This window comes from Bufo gargarizans, chromosome 3 (assembly GCF_014858855.1).
Source record: "Bufo gargarizans isolate SCDJY-AF-19 chromosome 3, ASM1485885v1, whole genome shotgun sequence".
In the NCBI taxonomy this organism is placed as follows: Eukaryota; Metazoa; Chordata; class Amphibia; order Anura; family Bufonidae; genus Bufo; species Bufo gargarizans.
In genome coordinates, this window is record NC_058082.1 from 372,025,022 (window position 1) to 372,048,491 (window position 23,470).

The 23,470-nt window shown below is 39.4% G+C and overlaps 1 protein-coding gene across 1 annotated transcript in view; it reads right to left on the minus strand.

Annotated features, from left to right (window-relative positions):
- Window positions 1-1,645: 1,645 nt before the first annotated feature.
- The window catches only part of ACACA (acetyl-CoA carboxylase alpha), a 932,629-nt gene continuing 910,804 nt past the window's right edge, over window positions 1,646-23,470 (minus strand). Inside the window, exons 54-55 of the mRNA XM_044288111.1 lie at window positions 6,244-6,380; window positions 1,646-2,800 (exon numbers count right to left, since the gene is read on the minus strand). Coding sequence (XP_044144046.1) covers window positions 2,674-2,800; window positions 6,244-6,380 — 264 coding nt within the window. The 3' untranslated portion in view covers window positions 1,646-2,673. The remainder of the gene's footprint in view (window positions 2,801-6,243; window positions 6,381-23,470) is intronic.

A 23,470-nucleotide genomic window follows, 5' to 3' on the forward strand; every position in this document is an offset into this window, starting at 1 on the left:
CAGGCAGACTCATGGCTGCTCTTGTATCCACTCCCTTAGCATTGCAGGGGCAGGGGCAGAGATTGTTTTTATTGCATGTAAACAAAGGGCCAGAAAAGAACCAGGGAAATGAGGAAATAGATATATATATATATAAAACTTGCTTAGCTTAGTTATATATTGCTGCCCATCAGATTTTCAGTGCTATATATTTTTTTTTCATAACTCGGACAACCCCTTTAATATAACATTGCAAGCACTCCAACACAACATTCATAGCATAGTAATGTAATGGGACTAAAATACAGACTCGGCATGTTCACTACAGATCAACTGGTGTGAGAAGAGGGCATAAGGCGAAAAAAATAAAAATAAAGTAACAAGACCAGTAAAAAGAATCACTCAGAAGAAGCTAAACAACAGAAAGAACATGGTCTAGAAAGACATATGGATAGAAATAATCAAAACTTCAACTATGACATCCCAGGAAACAAATGTTAAAGTCAATGAAAACCAGAATAAATATAATTCTAAAACACTAAAATATTAAAACACTGCTAAAATATACCAAAAGTCTTAAAATACAGAAAATATTACTATCAAAGATCCTGATTCAGAAATCCATTGTCTGTGTACCTCTGTGTATTTGACTGTCTATTACTGTAGTGCTTTGCCAGGTTCTGCTAACAGATCCTCCTTTAATAGAACACTGTCTTCATTCAATACACCATTAACACTATTTCTGCTTTGCTAAGTCTTATGTTGAGAATTTAGCAGTCAAGTGATAACTATAATGTATTTATTCAATGTCACTCTATTTATACTTCGTTCCATCTCTACTGTCTCTGCAAGATGGAAAGCTTACGACTTATGGCAAAGAATTGTCATTCTTCACTTTAAAATTGTCTTATATCCTACCTGTGATATACAAATGTGCTCGATGTGCGGCTGCTTTCCTCTCCACACTATTAAATACAGTTTTATTTCATTGTTGCTGAGGCTACTGATACTTATAAGTGGCAGCGAGACACAGAAACCACTGACAAGAGATGCAGTCACCTGAGCAAATGAAAATAAATTGTGTTTAATACTCCATGGAGAGATGGATTTGATACATTTTAAACATTTGAAGTGTCCTTTAATTTAGTGCTGACACATTTCTCACTATGCATTTGTATAATTTGATGTGTAGAACTGTTATTTTAGAAAGGTCAATGATTATTACGCAATTGCTATTCCTAGTAATGAGATGCTGGGGTATGATATTCTGGGGAGGAGGAAGGCCATATCCTACTTTACAACTTGGGTAATTGGCAAATATGTTTATGTCAGGCTGACACTGCAGGCTTCTCTTCCCCTGTAGCTAGTTTTGCTCATGGTTGCTAACAGAGTTACACAATTTGTGTATAGGTGATTGACATACTTTTTATGTCTACATAACATACTAGTTATATTTCAATTTAGACACTAAAATGTATAGCTTATAGTTATGGCAATTTTCAGAACAAAAGAGGTAATTTATCAAACAGGTGTAAAGTAGAACTGGCTTAGTTGCCCATAGCAACCAATCAGATTCTACCTTTAATTTTCCAAAGGAGCTGTCAAGAATGAAAGGTAGAATCTGATTGGTTGCCATGGGCAACTAAGCCAGTTCTACTTTACACCAGTTTGATAAATGATACCAAAAGTTTCTGAAATTTTGCATAAAATGATCTGACTTCTATTTTTCCACCTTTTTGTTACCACTTCTATATCTCCACATCGGTCATCCTATAACCTCATTTTGACTCATTTTCAGGATAAAAGCAGATTACTTGAAAGAAAAAGCCTGTTCCTACACAGTGAAATAGCATCCATGACAATCCTTTTAGATTGACTAGTATTGACTCAATATTTCTGCAAAGGACTAAATGTGCTTTTAGGAAAGCTATAGATATAAGTCTTGAAGGGACACAGGGGGGGCATTTATTAAGACAGGCATTTTAGATGCTGGTCTTAATAACCCCTATAGCTGGAGGTGGATCAGCCGAAGTTATGAAGAGTCAACCAGCCTCTACACAACTCCAGCGGATCCAGCGCCAGCCTAAACGTAAGCCAGCTTCCTTGTTGGCTTACATTTAGACCATTTTCTATGCCTAAAACAGGCATATAAAATGATGAAAGAGAAGGGCTCCCTTCGCCACCCTCTTTTTTTCTAGACATGCCGTGAGTGGGGAAAAGTCGCAGCTTGCAACGCAAATAACCTTTATAATTGTAGGTGTATTTCTGGATAATAAATAACCCCCACAGTGTTTAAATAAAGTGAGGTCTATGATAGAGCTTGTACTATTAGTGCTTTATACATTGTCACCATATTTGCATGTTCTCAGGAGAAGCCATGAAGTATATACACCAGAATGAATTTAGTATTGCTTAAACCTTTGGTTACACCTCCTGTCAACTAAGCATGTTTGAAAAAATTGAAATCGGCTCTTCTCGATAGCTGCTCTGTATTTATCTCCTCTTCTATGCTACACTATATAACTGGATGCATGTTAAAAAAAAAAAAAAAACTTTGACTATAAAATACTTTACAAGAAAATAAAAGTATTTTAAAAGGTCAGTGAAGTTGTTGGCAATCATTTTCAGCTGTGTGTCTTACTTCCTCAATATATGGTTTTATATGTTAAGATTAAACTCCATGATGCAAGACCTCTATGTAGATGTTGGGGAGTCCATGGTTGACAGAATTCTGACAATTTCTGCTCTCTGTGTTGGTGAAATGTGTTGTGTCATGTGAACAATAGAATCCATGGCAACTTCAGGGTTTTCTTGCACCAAGCTGTAAAGATAGCAACATATTATATATGAGCAAAACAATATTGATGGCATAATGTTTATAAATGACAAACAGAACAGGATTTATTGAAATTAAGGAGGAAATTGAATAATATTTCAGATACTAATGCTGGACCACTCACTGAATGTCTGAGAATATCTAGTAAGCAATGTCCCAACAATTGTTACAACCATGGAATTGGGGGAGGGTTACTACGCTAAATGTGCCAGAATTCTAATTCAATTTCTCACAAAAATTGACATATATGCCTTGCATAAAATGTATGGGGTGTCCTTTATTAAAGGGGTTGTCCAGGTTCAGAACTGAACCCGGACATCCCTCCATTTTCCCTCCGGCAGCCCCCCTGACAGGAGCATCGGAGCAGGGCAGAGGCATTTTTTTAAGTTCCGGTGACGTACCGGAGCTCTCCGTTGGGCTGCCAGGAACCCCGGTGACTTCACCGGCACTGATGGGCGGGATTTAGCGCTGCCCTAGCCAGTAAAACGGCTAGGGCAGCACTAAAGCCCGCCCATCAGAGCCGGTGGCTTCACCGAACACACTGCCGGGCGAAAGTTTCCACCCGGCAGTGTGTTATTGAAAACAAAAGAGCCCGTGCCCTGCGCGATTTAGCGCAGGGCAAGGGAGCGCATTGGAGCATGAGATGCTCCGATGCTAGCCTCAGGGGGGGCTGTCTGGGTGAAAATAAGGGTATGTCCGGGTTCAGCTCTGAACCAGGACAACCCCTTTAAGACCAGTGTTATAGACGCTGGTCTTAATAACCCCATGTTCTGGCACGGCAGGCCTCTATATAACTTCGGCGCATCCACCACCAGTATAAATCTACGTCAGCTTCCTTGCTGGCTTTAATCTGGACCATTTTCCCTGCCCACACCACCCCCCCTTTTTTATACTTAATGTGAGCGGGGAAAAGCCGCAATTTCTGTTAGTAAATCACCCCCTATGGGTTTTCTGAAAATTTATCTCACTAGACATTGACTAAAATAGGGGCATAGCTTAGCAGAAATGGGCACAACTTATAATAAGGATATGGTTTAAAATGTGGTAACATGCACCAAGAATACACAAGTTTTGTCACAAAATATTATTGTAAAGAAAACCAATCAAGAAGTGGCACAATGAAAAGTGTATAACATGTCTAGCAAGATGTGACACATTTATCATACAACCCTGCTGTGATAAATTTACCTGACAGGTTTACTTTTAAGGACTATAAGGGTCATTTATTATACACCTACATTAGACATGCTTCTGGCGCAGATTGTGGTGCAACAGTTAGTTGCGCCGCAATCTGCGACTTTTCCCCGCTCACACCAGGTCTAAAAAAGTGGATGTGGAGTGGGCGGGGCAGGGGATGGGCCTATGGTCTAATGGTCTAAATATAAGCCAGCTAGGATACTGTCTTATATGCTGAAGTTATGTAGAGGCCGGTGCCTCTTCATGACTTTGGTCATTTACCCCCTTCCTGACCAAGTCTAATGTAGCAAATCTGATATGTTACTTTATAAGGTAATATTGTAAAAGTGGAGCACTGCACACTAAAATAACTGGTGCCTGCAAGGACTGAGCAGTCATAAACAATAATATGAAATTGCGGCAGATTATTCTCTTGCAATTATGGATAATTTATTGGTACAATATCGTACAAAGTTCATGATCCAGATATATGATTAAACATAAGCCAAAATAGATAACCACTCTTCCACTCTTGATATTGATCACAGGGCCCTGTGGTCCAGTCCTTCTAACCTCTACCATCAAAGACAGATAAATAAGACCGCTGAGGAAGGTGTGCATGGACCGAAACGTCCGGTCATTGTCAATATCAAGAGTGGTTATCTATTTTGGCTTATGTTCAATCATGTAACTGGATCATGAACTTTGTACAACATTGTTCCAATAAATTATCCATAATTGCAAGAAAATAAGTGCCGCAGTTTCATATACTGTATAAGGTAATAACTTTGGAATGCTTATGTTCATTTGTGATACATTGTACAGTACGTCAACTTAAGGGCAAATTTGAGTCAATATCTTTTAGTTTAATTTATAAAAATAAAAATTTCCAAAAATTCACTATTCTCTAAATTTTTATTTCTCTGCTTTTAAGTGCCATACAGCCTCACTGCAGGGCTGATCGAGGTCTGAAGAAGACCCAACAGCTTCTTCAGTCTCTATTTCCTTAGCTGAATACACATCACTTATTCAGTGCTGTGTATTCAGCAATCTAGAAGGCAGAGACACAGGGGAACAGTCCCTGCCTTCTTATGAGAAACCCTAGTAACCCAACAGTTGGCCCCGACATTAGCGTGCATCTGCAATTGAGATAAAGCTCGACCCTCCAAGGACGTTTATAGTCTATTGGCAGTCGGGAAGGGGTTAAGACAGAAACCCTCCAAAATCAGTACCAAAGAAAGCATACTGTCACAAAAGGTAGGTGCCCTCAAACATAACCATATTTTTGTGAAAATCTGGTTCTCTAATCCTTAGGATACACTGTAAGGATTTGATCATCAAGCTTTCAGATGCATTTTGATGCTAAAACTAGGTGTGGATCACAAAGGGAGAAATCTTATTAGGCTACAGCTACATGACCACACTGGTTGCAATCAGGATTGCAGAGTAGCAGTGATCTAACACTGTTAGATTTCATGCGACTGGCACAGTGATCCCATTCATTTCTATGGGATGGCCGCTACTCAGCGATCCTAGCAGTGACAGCTGTCACGCGACCAGTGTTGCCGTGCAGCTGTACCCTAAAGGGGTGATTCTACTTATCCTCTAGCCATCTGAGAGAGAGCATGAGAAATTCTTATTTTTGTGCAAATATGGTTTAAAGCAAATTGTGGACAGGGCTGCTACTGGTGCATCTAATTTCCGCCTCGTAATCACCACCAGTTGTGGCATCTCAGGGACTATTAAGCAAACAAGAGGGAGTGGCTGGTGGAATTACTGGCAGAGCGATTTCACACTAAACAGGGTAGTCTTGACCATGGTGCATTAAAAAAACATATTTCCATAAAAATGAAAAAACACTTCTCAGGATTAGAGGACTGCATTTTCATAATAGACACATGGGTATGTTTCAGGATACCTAACCTAAATGGTGGTATGCTTACTTTGAAATACATTTTGGATGCAACAGACTGCCTATAAACTGGTGCCAGACTGTAGACCTCAGCAAAAACAGCCACTCTGTTTGTTTATGTCTTTACAGCAGTATATACAGTATGAACATGGTGCATACACAGATTAATGTTACATAATACACTCCTCCATCACCCACATTGCCATGCGACTGAATTTTGCTGTACTGTATATGTACATTTATTGCTCAGTTACATGGTCTGTGTTTGACTATTCCATTAGAATCATGCACAATTTATATTGTATAATAATTTGTAATAAAAGTGCCCCAAAAAAGTTACCTGCGAATTTGTTTGAGGATATAATCCCTAGAAATATATTTGATATTTTCATCAACAACAGAACGTGTTCCATCTTCTTCAGTTAACTGTTTCTCCAACCATTCCACCACGTCCTTATTATTATCCCACAGGTAAGCCTGGAAATACAAAACCATTTATATTACACTGTTTGGTTCATGTTATTACAATATTCTGTTGTTGCGTCTGGTCAGTGTATTTTAGTGGTGAATAGATATATTTTTTATTCTGTTTTTTGAAGTGACGCAATTTAACAAAATGGAAATTAATATGGAACATTTTAGATCGTACAAATCTGTAGTGTTGTGGGGGGGAAACAATATGCTGAACCAGGCTTTAATGACGCACTCTCCCTGCATGAGTCGATGGTAAAATACTGGCACCAAACTGCATAGGTACAAACTGCAAGTCAAGGTTGCTGATGATTTCTGTCCCAGTGTTACAATAAAGATGGAACCTAATTTTGTCCGACATTGTACATACTTAGAGATGGAATTCAATTTACATTTCTCTTTAATATATTGTTGTAATACAGCCATGTAAATAATGCCTTAGATTTGAATATTAGACTTATAGGCTACCTTGTGAGTTCCGTTTGAAGGCTCTCACAAGCGGCCCCGAACAGATCCGTATGGGCCCAATGCATTCTGAGTGGATGCGGATCCGCTCAGAATGCATCAGTATGGCTCAGTTTGGCCTCTGTTCCGCTCAGCAGGCGGACACCCGAACGCAGCTTGCAGCGTTCGGGTGTCCATCTGGCCGTGCGGAGCCAAACGGATCCGTCCAGACTTACTATGTAAGTCAATGGGGACGGATCCGTTTGAAGTTGACACAATATGGTGCAATTTCAAACGGATCCGTCCCCCATTGACTTTCAATGCAAAGTCTGGACGGATCCGTCTGAATAACTTTTACACACTTTTTATATAATGCAGACGGATCCGTTCTGAACGGATACCCTTGTTTGCATTATAGGAGCGGATCAGTCTGTGCAGACACCAGACGGATCCACTCTGAACGCAAGTGTGAAAGTAGCCTTAGTCAGAAACCAGATAAATCATGTAAGCTGAAACACAAAAATACATCAAATATGGCAGAATAGGCTTTGCTCAAACTAGCATCAACTATGCCAGTATCTGTTTTCATACAGATCCCATCACTTTATGAGTGGGCTCAGGCATGGCACATGTGAATTCATCCTAATGGAATTTTCTGGAGGTCTTTTGCTACAAAGAACATCAATGCTGAAAACACTATTTTTACCATAAAAAGAAAAGACAAAAGAACCCCCAATGGGGGCTCTCAACAGAAACATTAGCAGAGTGAAATAAAGATCGATTTTGCATTCCAAATTATATACATTTATACATAAACCACTGTAGGACTCCATGTAACAAAGCCAGCAGTACCTAGTTAAAGTCAAGGCATTTCATGCAGTTATCACTCTGGTTCCAACTTTCCATCTTGACGGATGAATGACCACATTATCATTTAAGAGTGTTTAAAACCTAATAGCTACTCTCACTCCTAATTTTCCTTACAAATCATTTAGAAATCTGTTTGTTTTGCCCACCACAAAGCCATGTTACTACCATTAGTGCTCATTCATATTTATGCAATTTTGTTTGGGTAATTAAACAGGGAGCTTTTAAAGCAGAAGTTTCTGGTATTTGTTAAAGAAAATTCTGATGTCAGTGAGTTTACAGTATAGTATAATTCAATAAAAGAATATTTTTTAGAGCATTTACATCCTGCAGGAGATGATTGACAATAAACATAACATTTGATCCTGATTGTCCCAAGTTTAGCCACACAACTAGGATTTACTTCAACTAAGCAAAATTGTATACAAAAAGGAAAAACAGATCATTCTTACTGTATACACATAATAGTAACATAACTGGGCATTTACTAATCTGAAATACACCTAAATAAGGCGTATTTCAGGCGCACATGGTGGAACAGCGATTAATATTGTGGGTGTGGCGTGGGCAGGGAAGGGTATGGGCTGGCAGGTCTGTCTAATTTATCATATTCTACGCCTGTTTTAGGCATAGAAAATAGTCTAAATTTAAGAAAGCTCGAAAGCAGTCTTAGATTTAGAACTGGCGCTGGATGCTCTAAAGTCATTTCACTTCGCTCCCCGATTGCTGAATTCAATATAGACGTCACTAGTGCGGATGACTGGTCTGCCCGGCGGTCTGCTTCCGCCCATTCTCCGCTTGGTCGCGATGGTGGCAATGGCGATCCACGTCATCATGTTAGGACCCCCCTCTCCTCCACCGGCCTCAGGGGAAGGGCAGAAGCAGTATTACATGGCAGGTGCCGATAGGTCATGCGCCGCTTCGGAGATGAGGACATCTGTGATCTATCACATGTTCAGGATTCTGTTCATCTATAGGCAAGCCTTCCTTTTTAAACATGTCCTTTCCCCCCTACCTTTTACTCCTCCTGAGGAAGCGATCACACGCGAAACGTGTGTCGAGGAGTGGCATCACCCTCTTATTGCCTCTCTTCACACTGGTATGTTGCCATTCATGTTACATTAGAAGTTAGTGAGTACACATGTTTGTAACGTTGCTGCTCTTTATATGCATTGGTCACTTTTTTAGCACATCCTCACACTCATATGCACTTTATATAGACTCGACCGCGATACCCTGTATTGGGATCTGTTAGTAACATCTCTTGAGGTCGTCAATATGGAGAGTCCCTAATTGAGGTGGTGTGCAACTATCTGTTTGTCCCCACCTATTCACAATCATGTACTGTGAGTATTATTTTTAACCACTAATTTTTGTTGTTTATCTAAAGTTATGTAGAGGCCTGCTATGGGCCTTTATTAAGACTGGATTCTAAAAGTATGGTATATTTTTGAAGTTTGGTATTTTTGTGCCTCCCTGAAGAAAAACTCTTTTGAATGACAATTGGAAGGTTATTATTGCATGGTCACTATTTCCCAGGTGTCCCCCAACCCGCACAACTGTTCTTCTTTCTGGTCTATTGGTTAATACTAAGTCCAGTGTAGCCATCCCTCTAGTCGGGTCTTGAACCAGTTGGGAAAGTTAATTGTTTTTGGTTATTGCCAAGAACCTGTTTCCTTTATGAGATATACGGGTTTCAGTTTCCCAATCTATATCTGGGTAGTTGAAGTGCCCCATAATAACAACCTCATTATGATTTGCCACCTCGTCTTATTTCGTTAAGAAGTATATTTTCTGTGGACTCTGTTATATTAAGTGGCTTATAATAACCTCCTATCAGTATTTTAGTATTATTTTTGCCTTTATGTATTTCTACCCACAGTGACTCCACGTGTCCATGTCCCTCACTGATTTCTTCCAAGGCTGTGGGCTTTAGACAGGACTTTACATAAAGGCAGACCCCTTCCCCTCTCTGGTTTTGACGATCCTTTCTAAACAGACTGTAACCCTGTACGTTAACCGCACATTCATAGCTACCATTCAGTTATGACTCAGTTTTTCCCACAAAATCATAGTTATCCTCAGACTTCACTAATTCTAGTTCATCAGTTTTATTAATCGCATGAACACTCGTTAGTGTATGGGAGGTAAAACCTGCCAAAAATTAAAATAAAAATGAAAAACCTAAAATTATAATTAAAATAACTTTATAACATTTTAATTTAATCTAGTGTCTGCAAATGCATGCCAAAATCAAAATTAAAAAGAAAATTCAATTCCCCCATTAAAATTTTCTTTTCCAAGTCCAGTGTGGGGTATAAGTGTCAAAAATAAATGTAAAAATAAATAGCCTTTTTCATTTTAAATTTCCACTTTGTCAATTGATTCTCCTTTTCCTATAGTGTTTTTTTTATGTCAAAATCATAAATCAAATGAAAACACCAAGTAGAAACTGAAAATGATAGATTGAGATTTCTATTTCATCTCTTGCAGGCATTTTCCCTGCCAAAAGTCAAATGAAAAAGAAAGTCCATTAGAATTTTATTTTTAACATTGTACTAACATTCAGATTAATTTAAATGAGCAATAGGGGGCGTAGTGCACCCCACAGCACGTAAACTCTGTGGACCTGCCACCATATCTTGTGTGCAGCAAATCTACAGCATTTATGTCCAGTGTTAAAATGTTAAAACATTATTTTAATTATAATTTTAGGTTTTTAAGGTTCATTAGAAATTTTGGCAGGATTTACTTCCCATAGTTAGTGATCATCTTGTAGTGTAATATTGTCGCTGTTTGCCCAATCAGGCAATTCTGATTTTTAAGCATGTGTCACGGAAGGTGTGCAGGAAACTAGAAAACACAAAATGAATATACGACTGACTGGATCCAAAACTAAGGAACAAAAAGGGAGAGCCCTGCATCAGACCTGGCTCTCTCACTGGCTGCTCAGCCTATGCAAAAATCCCAATGGTAGATGATCGCATATCCTCGTACCTCGACTGTATAACACCTGAACACCCTATAATAGTGAGGGGACACGACCACCGGCTCCCTACACTAGATACGGAGGGAGTCAGGGTCACCTGGGATCCAGCAAACAGAAAAACACAAATGAATGAACAAAACTTATCTTGTAGAAGACTCAGAAGTAGGAATAGCATGCACACACTCCAGGAAGTTGTATAAACCGCAAAGTGATGCACTATGGGAAAGGATTTAAAGGGATGCAATCAGTGCAACTACATGACAGCTGAGAGAGGCTAACGAGATGAGAAAATGAAAGCAAAACAAAGGAACCTCAAGGAGGAGGTTCTAGACGTCTGTCAGAGCTTCTCAGATGCAAAAGATACAAAGTAAATTTTTCCCCCCCAATACAACTTTTATTACTTCTGCACAGCATTAAAACAACTTCAGCCTTCAATTCTACAACTTTAGAAACAATCTGAAGTCAGCTTTGGTACTGGTTGGAAACAAATTTTGGCTCTGAGAAGCACATAGATTTTAATGTTGTACGGAGACAGGTCTACGTAAAGAATTAAAATTTAGTTGGAGAATAAATCAAATTCGAATCTTGGATCTGAAGCTTGATTCGCTCACCCCTACTATTAGTGATCTGCCTTCGGCAAACCTCTAGACGGCATGGGGATGTGCGAAGTAACAGTGGCTGTATCCTCCGCTACCTAGCAAGTGATTGCCAGGAGGGAACACTTTTCTCCCGACAATCGCTTGCTGATCTGTGAAAAGGCCTCTGTATGAAAAATATTTTTCATGGAAAGAGGAAATGGTTTATTGTTTAATGCACTCCAAACTAGATCTGTAACAATGCTTAAGAGTTCAAAGATTGGCAGATGTCTGGTCTATGGTTGCTTTTAAGATTTCAGATAATAATAACTGCTACAGTCATACTACACCTCCCCTGGCATACATCAATCAATGTGTATTTTGAAGGGCAAGAGAGGACAGAGACTGACAATTGATGGCAAGAATAGCACAGCATGCAATGCTATTCTTTGCCTCAAAATGATGGGCACCAAGTTGGACCCTGAAAGTCTCCATTGTAAGACAATGGGGTCCATAGGGTGCTGTTGGGACCTATTGTATGAAGGATCTGGCAGAAATGTGTGCATTCTGTTATGAACGAAAGTGCAAAACAAATATCACCAGAGCCTAAAGCTACAGTAAATCATTGTCTGTGGGTTCATTTTCTTTTCTTGCGTCCTTGTGGACTTCTCTTTGGCACTCAGCAATATCCAGGCTGTATAGAGAAAGCAGGTTTAAATTCTGAAAAGTATGGTAGTTTTAAAGGTGTTGTGTCTTCGTGACAATCTTTCTATAATGACATATCATAGCTTTTTGCTGAATCTTACAGATCACAGAACCATTCAAGCTAATTGGTACACACCGTAGCACAGAGTTCACACGGCTGATGCCCGTGTATTGTGGACCACTATTTGGGCATGCCGACCATATTTTCGCCCGATTGGGGCCTTACGGAAACATGGCATTGGTCATGTGACACTGCTCATGTCATATAACACCTGACATCCAGTGTGATGAATCAGCTCACAGGACACATCTGCTAGATATGTGATACCTAATTAGGGTTAAAGATTGAATAATACATCACTGCGTGTGCATTTCCGCGGATTCCTGTCTCTAGGTGATGTTGTTAACAAAGTTAACTGTAAATTAATTACAAACACAATACACACCGAGGAAACACAGTGAACAATGCAAGATCTACGTCTACACAGACATGATGCTGAAATGCTGCGGGCAGTGACACAGTAAAAACTGAGTATATATATATATATATATATATATATATATACAGTACAGACCAAAAGTTTGGACACACCTTCTCATTCAAAGAGTTGTCTTTATTTTCATGACTATGAAAATTGTAGATTCACACTGAAGGCATCAAAACTATGAATTAAGTGGAATTATATAGATAACAAAAAAGTGTGAAACAACTGAAAATATGTCATATTCTAGGTTCTTCAAAGTAGCCACCTTTTGCTTTAATTACTGCTTTGCACACTCTTGGCATTCTCTTGATGAGCTTCAAGAGGTAGTCATCTGAAATGGTCTTCCAACAGTCTTGAAGGAGTTCCCAGAGATGCTTAGCACTTGTTGGCCCTTTTGCCTTCACTCTGCGGTCCAGCTCACCCCAAACCATCTCGATTGGGTTCAGGTCCGGTGACTGTTGAGGCCAGGTCATCTGGCGCAGCACCCCATCACTCTCCTTCATGGTCAAATAGCCCTTACACAGCCTGGAGGTGTGTTTGGGGTCATTGTCCTGTTGAAAAATAAATGATGGTCCAACTAAACACAAACCAGATGGAATAGCATGCCGCTGCAAGATGCTGTGGTAGCCATGCTGATTCAGTATGCCTTCAATTTTAAATAAATCCCCAACAGTGTCACCAGCAAAGCACCCCCACACCATCACACCTTCTCCTCCATGCTTTAAGGTGGGAACCAGGCATGTAGAGTCCATCCGTTCACCTTTTCTGCGTCGCACAAAGACACGGTGGTTGGAACCAAAGATCTCAAATTTGGACTCATCAGACCAAAGCACAGATTTCCACTGGTCTAATGTCCATTCCTTGTGTTCTTTAACCCAAACAAGTCTCTTCTGCTTGTTGCCTGTCCTCAGCAGTTGTTTCCTAGCAGATATTGAAGGCCTGATTCACACAGTCTCCTCTTAACAGTTGTTTCTAGAGATGTGTCTGATGCTAGAACTCTGTGTGGCATTGACCTTGTCTCTAATTGCTGTTAACCTGCGATTTCTGAGGCTGGTGACTCGGATGAAATTATCCTCCACAGCAGAGGTGACTCTTGGTATTGCTTTCCTGGGGCGGTCTGCATGTGAGCCAGTTTCTTTGCAGCGCTTGATGGTTTTTGTGACTGCACTTGGGGACACTTTAAAGTTTTCCCAATTTTTTGGACTGACTGAGCTTCATTTCTTTAAGTAATGATGGCCACTTGTTTTTCTTTACTTAGTTGCTTTTTTCTTGCCATAATACAAATTCTAACAGTCTATTCAGTAGGACTATCAGCTGTGTATCCACCTGACTTCTCCACAACGCAACTGATGGTCCCAACCCCATTTATAAGGCAATAAATCCCACTTATTAAACCTGACAGGGCACACCTGTGAAGTGAAAACCATTTCAGGTGACTACCTCTTAAAGCTCATCAAGAGAATGCCAAGAGTGTGCAAAGCAGTAATCAAAGCAAAAGGTGGCTACTTTGAAGAACCTAGAATAGGACATATTTTCAGTTGTTTCATACTTTTTTGATAAGTATATAATTCCACATGTGTTAATTCATAGTTTTGATGCCTTCAGTGTGATTCTACAATTTTCATAGTCATGAAAATAAAGAAAACTCTTTGAATGAGAAGGTGTGTCCAAACTTTTGGTCTGTACTGTGTATATATATATATATATATATATATATATATATGTGTGTACTGCTCTTCAGTAAACTGTTATTAATCAGATACCTGAACAGTTTATTTTAATGTCAGAGGTCACATGGCATGTGTTAGGGTGACATGACTAAAGCCGTGTTTTGTCCTATTCTGCTCTCCTATGTATGCATTATGCCAGACTAATGCTTACATGTATATTACAAAATTGTATCACAAATAAATGTAACAGATTAACCCCTTCCCAACCGACACAGGTAAATTTACATGTGGCATTTAAAAAGTGGGCACCATAGCCGCTGGATGCTTGCCGTTTTAAACAGCAGCCACCCAGGACTAACGCATGTGATTCACGATAACATTGAATGCATACATTTAAACCTCAGATGCCATGGTCAAATGTGACCACGGCATCTGGGAGGTTAAAGACTGGCTCCAAACAGCAAGGATTGGGGGAGCTGGATGCAGTGTGCGGCAGAACTGTACTCATGAGTGGTATTACGCTGCAGCACATCAGTTCCTATGAAGAGCCTGTCTGCGGCAGGGCTTCATAAGGAACTTGGTGTAAGTCTCAAACTCCAATGCTAGGTGAACTATAAAAAAATATAAAAAAATTTAAAAAGAGTTTTTAAAAATATACAAACTGGATTCCAAAAAAGTTGGGACACTATACAAATCGTGAATAAAAACTGAATGCAATGATGGTGATAGTTATGAGCCTCCTATTGGAAAATTACTGCATGGGTTATTATCTTTCAGCTGGCAACTGCTTCTCATTTCTTAAACAACCAAGTCGAAAGACACATCTCGTGGTCGGGGAGAAGAGGTTAGTCTGTTTGAGAAGAGTTAAATCATTGGCATGCATCAAGCAGAGAAAACACCTAAGAAGATTGCAGAAACTACTAAAATTGGGTTAAGAACTGTCCAACGCATTATTAAAAACTGGAAGGATAGTGGGGACCCATCATATTCGAGGAAGAAATGTGGCGAGAAAAAAATCCTGAATGATCGTGATCGGCGATCACTTAAACGTTTGGTGAAATCAAATCTAAGAAAAACAACAGTAGAACTCAGGGCTATGTTTAATCGTGAAAGTAAGAGCATTTCCACACGCACAATGCAAAGGGAACTCAAGGGATTGGGAATGAACAGCTGTGTAGCCGTAAGAAAACTAGTAATCAGTGAGGCAAACCAGAAAAAAAATGCAACAGTATGTGCTCCAAGAATGAGGTCAGCTGACTACCTGAACATGCTGAATAACCAGGTTATTCCATCAATGGATTTTTTTCTTCCCTGATGGCACGGGCATATTCCAAGATGTCAATGGCAGGATTCATCGAGCTCAAATTGTGAACGAGTGGTTCAGGGAGCATGAGACATCAGTTTCACACATGGATTGGCAACCACAGAGTCCAGACCTTAACCCATTGAGAATCTTTGGGATGTGCTGGAGAAGGCTCTGCACAGCAGTCAGACTCTATCATCAATGCAAGAGCTTGGTGAAAAATGAATGCAACACTGGATGGAAATACATTTTATGACATTGCAGAAGCTTATCGAAACAATGCCACAGCGAATGCGTGCCGCAGTCAAAGTTAAAGGATTTTTTTGGGTGGTGACTTTTTTTGGGGACAGGCAGTGTATTTCAGGGGTCTCCCCCTCTGTAAGGTGCTTGGTACATGTACAATCATCTCCAAAATTGGGTTGCTTGCCTTTTCAGGGCAAACTGAATCAAACTTGAAAGTCTATGCACAACTTCCACTGTTCCTGCTCACTTGATCTCAGTGGTTCATGGCCTACTCTTGGAGGGGGGCAACATCCTCTGCTATTATTTATCAAGGCATGAGAGTGAGGAGTGCCTTCTTCCAAATCAGACTGGGATAGGGCTTTCCAACAAAAACTCTCTATTTCTTGTTGGATCCAGCAAAATAGTTAAAAAATCATGACAAGCTTTTACAGAACTCCAGCATTACTCAGAGCTATGTTTCCTAATTGTTCGGATACTTTTCTGGAGATGTGGGGGAGAGCGGAGTTAATGGAATACATATGGTGGAGTTGCCCCCTAGTTAAAAGTCTCTGGGAAGATGCTATCTTCTTATTTAACATATTGTATAAGATTAAAGTCCAAATTAACATAAAGGTTGTGCTGCTGTCTATGTTCCTGGGCCCAGTTACCCAGATAATTTTTTTTTTTTTTAAAGTTTAGATATTGTGTTATTGCTATGAGAATGGTTACCCTACGATATGGAAGTCAGATGTCCCTCCTTCCTGTGTCCATTGGGCTAAAGGATGGAGAACCTACAGCAAAGACAGTTAATTATTTAGGCTGTCTTAATAAGGTCCTGCGCTGGCTGAGGATCTGCTGAAGTTATGCAGAGGCACTGGCCTCTATGACAACTTTTTCAGACCAGTCGTGAGAAGGGAAAAAGAAAAAAAATCGCAGTGCAAAGAACCTTTGGGCTGCAATCTGCGCTATACATATGCATAATATAGATGTATTTCTGTTAGTAAATAATGCGCTTAAACCTTTCCCCTCTGTGGGGTCCCTGCACTGACTTCAGGGCTTCTCTGGGTTATCTGGTTAGGAGGTAGTTTGCATTGAAAAGTATCTGAGATGTATTCTTTTACTCATGAAGCTTAGCCTTTTTAGTAGACGCTATCTAATAGATATATATTCTTCGATATTTTAGCTACAGTGTCCTTCTGCTCTCCCAATATGGTGTTTCTGTATTGTATGTCCTTTTGTAACTTTTTTTTGCAAGTTACAGCAGGAAAGACAATGAATAGGGGTTATCGTTATGTGAACTACAGCACAATTCTATTATGAACTCTGTAACCTTACCTTACTGTCAGAGATGTGTCGGACTTTCTGTCTTGTATTCATTCTAGTTTTCAATAAAAAAATTATATTAAAATAACTGGCACACCCAGCGATCATGAAAATGGCGGTCCTGGAGTTACCTATGAGAATGGAGTGGTGGTACACATGTGTGACCACCAGTCAAATTTCTTCTAAGGGACTGCGGAGTACAGTACTTAGCGGCAAAACATTTAGGGTCTAGCAGTACATTTCTAGATATATTGGCTACCCTGGACAATTTTTATTTCTATAAAATGTCTTCAATGGTTGAAGAGCCCTTGGGAAAACACGTCAAATATTTGTATGCACTTTTTAATTTAAAATGTAAAAGAAAGTACAAAAAAAATCTCTGCCATCCCTTTCAATGTATATTTGTTTTATTAATACCAGAGGAATCCACTGTTTATAACAGCTAGCAAATCCACCTCAACTAAGAAAATGTTTGTGCCAAGATTTAAAAGTGATGCTTTACCATTCATACAGTAAAATCCCATAGTGAGCTGCTATGATTAACTACATCATAAACCTATTGTAATGCAGAAAAGTGCAGCCTGGGGAGCTTTGCATACATTATCCTATGTGATATAAAACAGGACACAAGACTGCTGTAAGAAGAGAATGTGCTTTTCTTAACACAGAATTTGAGGGCGAAATATTCTGTTTACTATGTGAATATATTTAAGTATGTAATCTTTAATGTAAATAAGAAGGCCCAAGATTTAGATATATTCCTACATGTAGGATAGCTGTTTACTGAATGCAGCTGTAGAAGATGGCCAGCAAACATACACTTAGGGCAAATCTTAATTCCAATATAATGCTTGGTACAATGCATGGTGCCATGAACACAAAGGTCCAGTTCCGAATACAGAGAAACACATGTACATTTTCATAACCCTAACCCAGCATCCACTTCTTAAAGGACAAGGGTGCTTAGTTCCTGAGCTTTTATACAATAAATGAATCCACTCTTACTGCTGTTAAATGCAAATACTAAAATTTGCAAGGCTTTTCAATAAATTACTGTAACTTAATTTACATAAGAACAACAGAAAACCAGAACCTATGATATATTAATTGAAATTTGCCAACCATTGGCTTCAAATGAAGATCTGAACGTGGATTAGCCCAATGTCCTTTTTTGCTACAGCCATATACACGACTGCAAGGAAAAACGATGAGACACAGATCTTCTGGCAGATTTTGTTGCTAAAATACACATGTAAAATCCGCTGTGTCAACATGCCTCATGCATTTCCTTTATACATTTCTTGGCTAGAAACAAATCAGATCTGCACTATGTGACTATGGCGTAAATCGCTGGTGGTGGACAATGACGAAAACACAAAAGAAAACAGGGATGTTATGGCTAAAAACAGATAAGATTACTCATAAGATGCAGACTTAAACTGGCCACATACATTAGATCTTGATAGCCAACCCCCTTCCCCTCTCCCAGACACAGCTGAGCTGAGGGTGCATGTATTCTGAATGGAGAGAGAGGAGAAAGTTGCTGCCAAAATCACTTCTGGCAGTGGTTTATCTCTTGAGAACAGAAGGACTGGACATTTTAAAATCCAATAACATGATACTTCTCTGTCCTCAAGTAAGAGCCAGCAGGTACCCATACACCTCAGATGAAGGTCCAGTCTTGCTGAAGTCAGCAGATTCAACCAACCTACATCTATTATGTATGACAGGTTTAGGATAGGCCTGTTCTTAGAAATCATGGATAGGATATCAACTATGATCAGATATGGACTATGCCCACAAAAACATCTAAAAAGGCTTCTGTTTAACATTAGTATTTTAATCAGACGTTATTGCTACTACAGTGTACGGTGAGACACTGACATTCTGTGACCTGATGCTGAGAAGCAATCTGCTAAGAAGAATTATTAATGTCATGTAAGGAATATCTAGTCAAGTTGTATCTCCATTTCCTTGAATTATCTCCATTGTGGATTGAAGGGATTGTCAATTTATTGCTAATGTTAAGAAATGTGTATGAATACATGCCCCTCCTTCAGCAGTCATCTTAAAGACAGGAGCACCATTCAGATGGGACTGAAGGCTGGTTGAATGAGGGGTCAAGGCTTTACTAATAAAGAAAATGAGACATCAAAAATGGATATATTTATGAATATATACTTCTCTAAATACACACTACTTAACACATTTAGCTATAATGTGGCCAACCTCTAAGTTGACCCCACTGAGTCACTGGTGTTGGAGTATTACTATAGCACTGCTGTTTGATGATTATAGAGGAATAATTCTTAAACAAGAAGACTACGGCCTGTCTCAAAATCCTGATACTTTTGGCCTACAAAGTGAATCCTGATGATGTACGCATTTTGCAACTCCACAGGCAGTAAAAACTATTTACAAATTAATATATCCACATCATTCTGTTAGCTTACAGATGCTTATGTCTTTTTCAAATCAATACCAGACAGCAATACCATCATGCAAGACCATCCCAGTTTGTACGTTTCTGCTGTAGTTGAGTGGGTTTCCTCCAAGAACTTAGTATTCCACCCACACTTCAGAAAGCATACTGATAAGGTAACTGTCTTCCTATGAAATTTGTGGTGGTATCCTTAAAGGGCTTCTGTCACCCCACTAAAGTCATTTTTTTGGGGGCTAGTTAAATTCCTTATACTGCGATATATGAAAATATAATGGTGTTACTTACTTTCCTTCAGCAGTTTCTTATAAAAACAAACTTTTATAATATGTAAATTTGGTCTCTACCAGCAAGTAGGGCGTCTACTTGCTGGTAGCCGCCGCAAAAAACCGCCCCCGTCGTCGTGTTGATTGACAGGGCTAGCCGCGATCTCCTCCTTCAGCCGGCCCTGTCAGCATTTCAAAAATCGCGCGCCTGTGTTCATTCGGCGCAGGCGCTCTGAGATGAGGAGGCTCGCCTCCTCAGCACTCCCTCAGTGCGCCTGCGCCGATGACGTCTTCTCTTTCGGTGATAAGTAAAAAAGTATTGTGGAATCGCACTCACCAGAACTCATGGTCATCTGGAATGCAGCAGCCTACCTGGAGTCCAAGATCCATGAGGGCTCCTAAGTATACAATCCAATAAATGAAGGTGGAGGCAGCATGTCCGGTACAAAAAGATCCCTTTATTGGGAGCCGCTCAAGTGAACAAACGTGCAGAGGGTAGTTACGTTTCGGCTGACTCACAGCCTTTATCAAACATAGAGGCTGTGAGTCAGCCGAAACGTAACTACCCTCTGCACGTTTTTTCACTTGAGCGGCTCCCAATAAAGGGATCTTTTTGTACCGGACATGCTGCCTCCACCTTCATTTATTGGATTCTCTTTTGGTGATGTCATCGGCGCAGGCGCACTGAGGGAGTTCTGAGGAGGCGAGCCTCCTCATCTCAGAGCGCCTGCGCCGAATTAACACAGGCGCACGATTTTTGAAATGCTGACAGGGCCGGCCGGAGGAGGATATCGCGGCTGGCCCTGTCAATCAACACGACGAGGGTTTTTTTTTTGCGGCGGCTATCAGCAAGTAGACGCCCTACTTGCTGGTAGAGACCTAATTTACATATTCTAAAAGTTCGTTTTTATAAGAAACTGCTGAAGGAAAGTAAGTAACACCATTATATTTTCATATATCGCAGTATAAGGAATTTAACTAGCCCAAATAGCCCAAAAAAAAATAATATGACTTTAGTGGGGTGACAGAAGCCCTTTAAAGGCTATGAACACCTTTGGAGGCATTTTTTTTTTTACTGTACTCTATTTAGAGCTAAAACTCGTTTTTTTTTTCAATTGATCTTTATTAAAAATATGGGGCCCTTTTTTGTACATAGCTAAGATGCTCTAGTAGCAGCCTGTGGATTTTCTTTCTTTTCCATCAGTTGGGAAGCTGACGGGCTCCATATCTCTGCTCTCTCACATTATAAACACTCAATATAGCTCAGTTCTTATCGGACTGATAAGAATTTAGCTTAAATAAGTGTTTTGACCTCTTAGTATTTTAGAGATAATGTTTATTAGATGACCGGCACAAAGTTAGAAGAAACACAGTTAGAAAAAACAGTTAACCTTTTGAGACAGAATGATTTTTAACCAAAAATGAGTAAAATCCAATTATGAACAAAAATTGCCCCCAAAGGTGTACATAGCCTTTAAATATGGATACAGTTGTGAGCACAAAGCCTAACACTGAACAGTGTAAAACACTGGATGATACATTGGTGTTATATAAAGGATTGAATTGGTTATAAGTGTAACTGTGTGTTTTTTTTTTTTTTTTACAAATTTGGCCATACAATGGTCATTTGCCACAACACAAACTCTTTAGATAACACAGATACACAGCATACCACATGGACAGCACTAATAAATTACATCTCATAACACTGTCATTAAATTACATTTTCAAATTAACTCAGATAACACATGTCTGTTTTCTTAGATTCAGCTACATTATGACTTCACAGGAATTACAGTAATACAAGCTATATACAAATATGGCACTATTTGGAAAAACATTTTTATCATAAACTATTATTACCCTTTTACTGACCATTGCTTACAATTGTGAACATGGGAATGAAAAAAAGATAAATACTGCATAAAAAAACTAGCACATCTTTTCTTATCAGCCTAGGGACAGGCTATGCACTAATATTGGGGTATTATGATTTAAAATATATCTTATGTAAAAGCAGTTAGAATGAACAGTGTGCAAAAAAGGAAGAAATTAAATAGAAAATATCTGGAAAGAAATTACACTTGCTGTAAAATCCTGCACAAAGAAAGATTTAACCAGGAATCCCAAAGCTTTTAGTTTGGGTGAATATTTAATACTGTTATTAATCATTTTTTAATCCGTTTGCTTTTAATTAAGAAACAGCATGATGCTTTCCTATCAACACATGCCAGAGAGCAGATTAATTGTAGCTTAAGATAACTTGCCTTGATTGGTGTAATGTATTAGCTAACAAGGCACAAGCTCCTAAACACATGCAAGCACTGCCTGGAAATGCTCACGGTCCCCCCAGCAGCCATGCCCCCACCCCAACCTTTTCAGCCACATCTATCTTAAATTGTTCAAAATGCCTAGCAGCTAGTTTGAGAATGGTCATTGTGTAACGTTGATGGGGTATGCCAACGATTAACAATTACAGGACACAAGCAGTCTCGGAGAGAAAACACCATTTTGAATCTTGTAAAATGTTATAAGAAAATATCTACTGTCTCTAAATCATAAATCCAAAATTTGTGAAAAAAATGAATATATTTTAGTTATCAATCATGACATCTGGGGTACTACATTATTCTGAATTACCTGAGTAAATTACGTAATAGCTATCATTTTATACTGTATACCTAGTTACAAATAAGGAGGTTTAGAGAAATCAGAAAATGAGGGGCAACTTCTACTTCAATTTTTATTTTGCTCATTAAAGGGGTTATTCCATGAAAAAGGTCAAAAATGAAAATCTGAAATCATATAGTATGTCACCTTCTTTATAACAAAGCTAGAACCAGCCCTGTACCTCACATCCAGAGATTTTACCAACAATTGTTCTGCTAGATTTCTATCAAGATGACAGCACAGGGGGAATGTATTTTCTGCTGCAGCTCAGGGGCGTGTCCATTCTCTCCCTATCACAGCTCAGGAGGCAGTTGAAAGATGAAACTGAGCATGTGCGGCCTTTTTAATGAGCGTCTCAAAGAAATAAGAAAAAGAGCAGATGGCGCTATACAGATAGATTTTATTGAGTAACTCAGTGGCTATGCAAAATGTTAAATTACATGCAATTACAAAAGTATTCATATATAGGTACTGGATTGAAGACTGTACAATTATATTTTTTTCTTCGTAGGACAACCCCTTTAAAGGGGATGTCCGAGTCCAGAGCTGAACCCGGACATATCCTTATTTTCACCCAGGCAGCCCCCCTGAGGCTAGCATCAGAGCATCTCATGAACTGCTCCAATACTCGTCAAGGGGGGCTGCCTGGTCGAAAACGGAGGAATGTCCGGGTTCAGCTCTGAACCCGGACAACCCCTTTAAGGTTATTTTGCTTGTGCAACAGATCAGCAACTCATTTGCTGTAATGATGGGTGGTGGCAACAGCACCATGTATTTGGGTGTGTGTGGACTGTGTTGTGATTTATCCTCAATTTGCAGCCTAAGTGGAATGTGCAAACAAGACTGACTGAAGACAGAGTAACCCTTTGGTGTCATGCCACGTCATGGGTTTGTAACAAGTACAATTCAAGCAATATCAAAATACATTTTTGATATGTTTTAAAAATGTTTAACACCTTCCCGACTTGTGCTGTAAGTCTATGGCACAAGTCAAATTTTTTAAGATGGAGTATGCTTCACAGCGGAGTGGGGTGCCATAGTTACGGGTTGCCTATTATTTTACACAGCAGACTCCCTAAGCTTAATGTCTATGATCAGTGATCATGCTGATCACAGACATTTAACCCCTCAGATCGT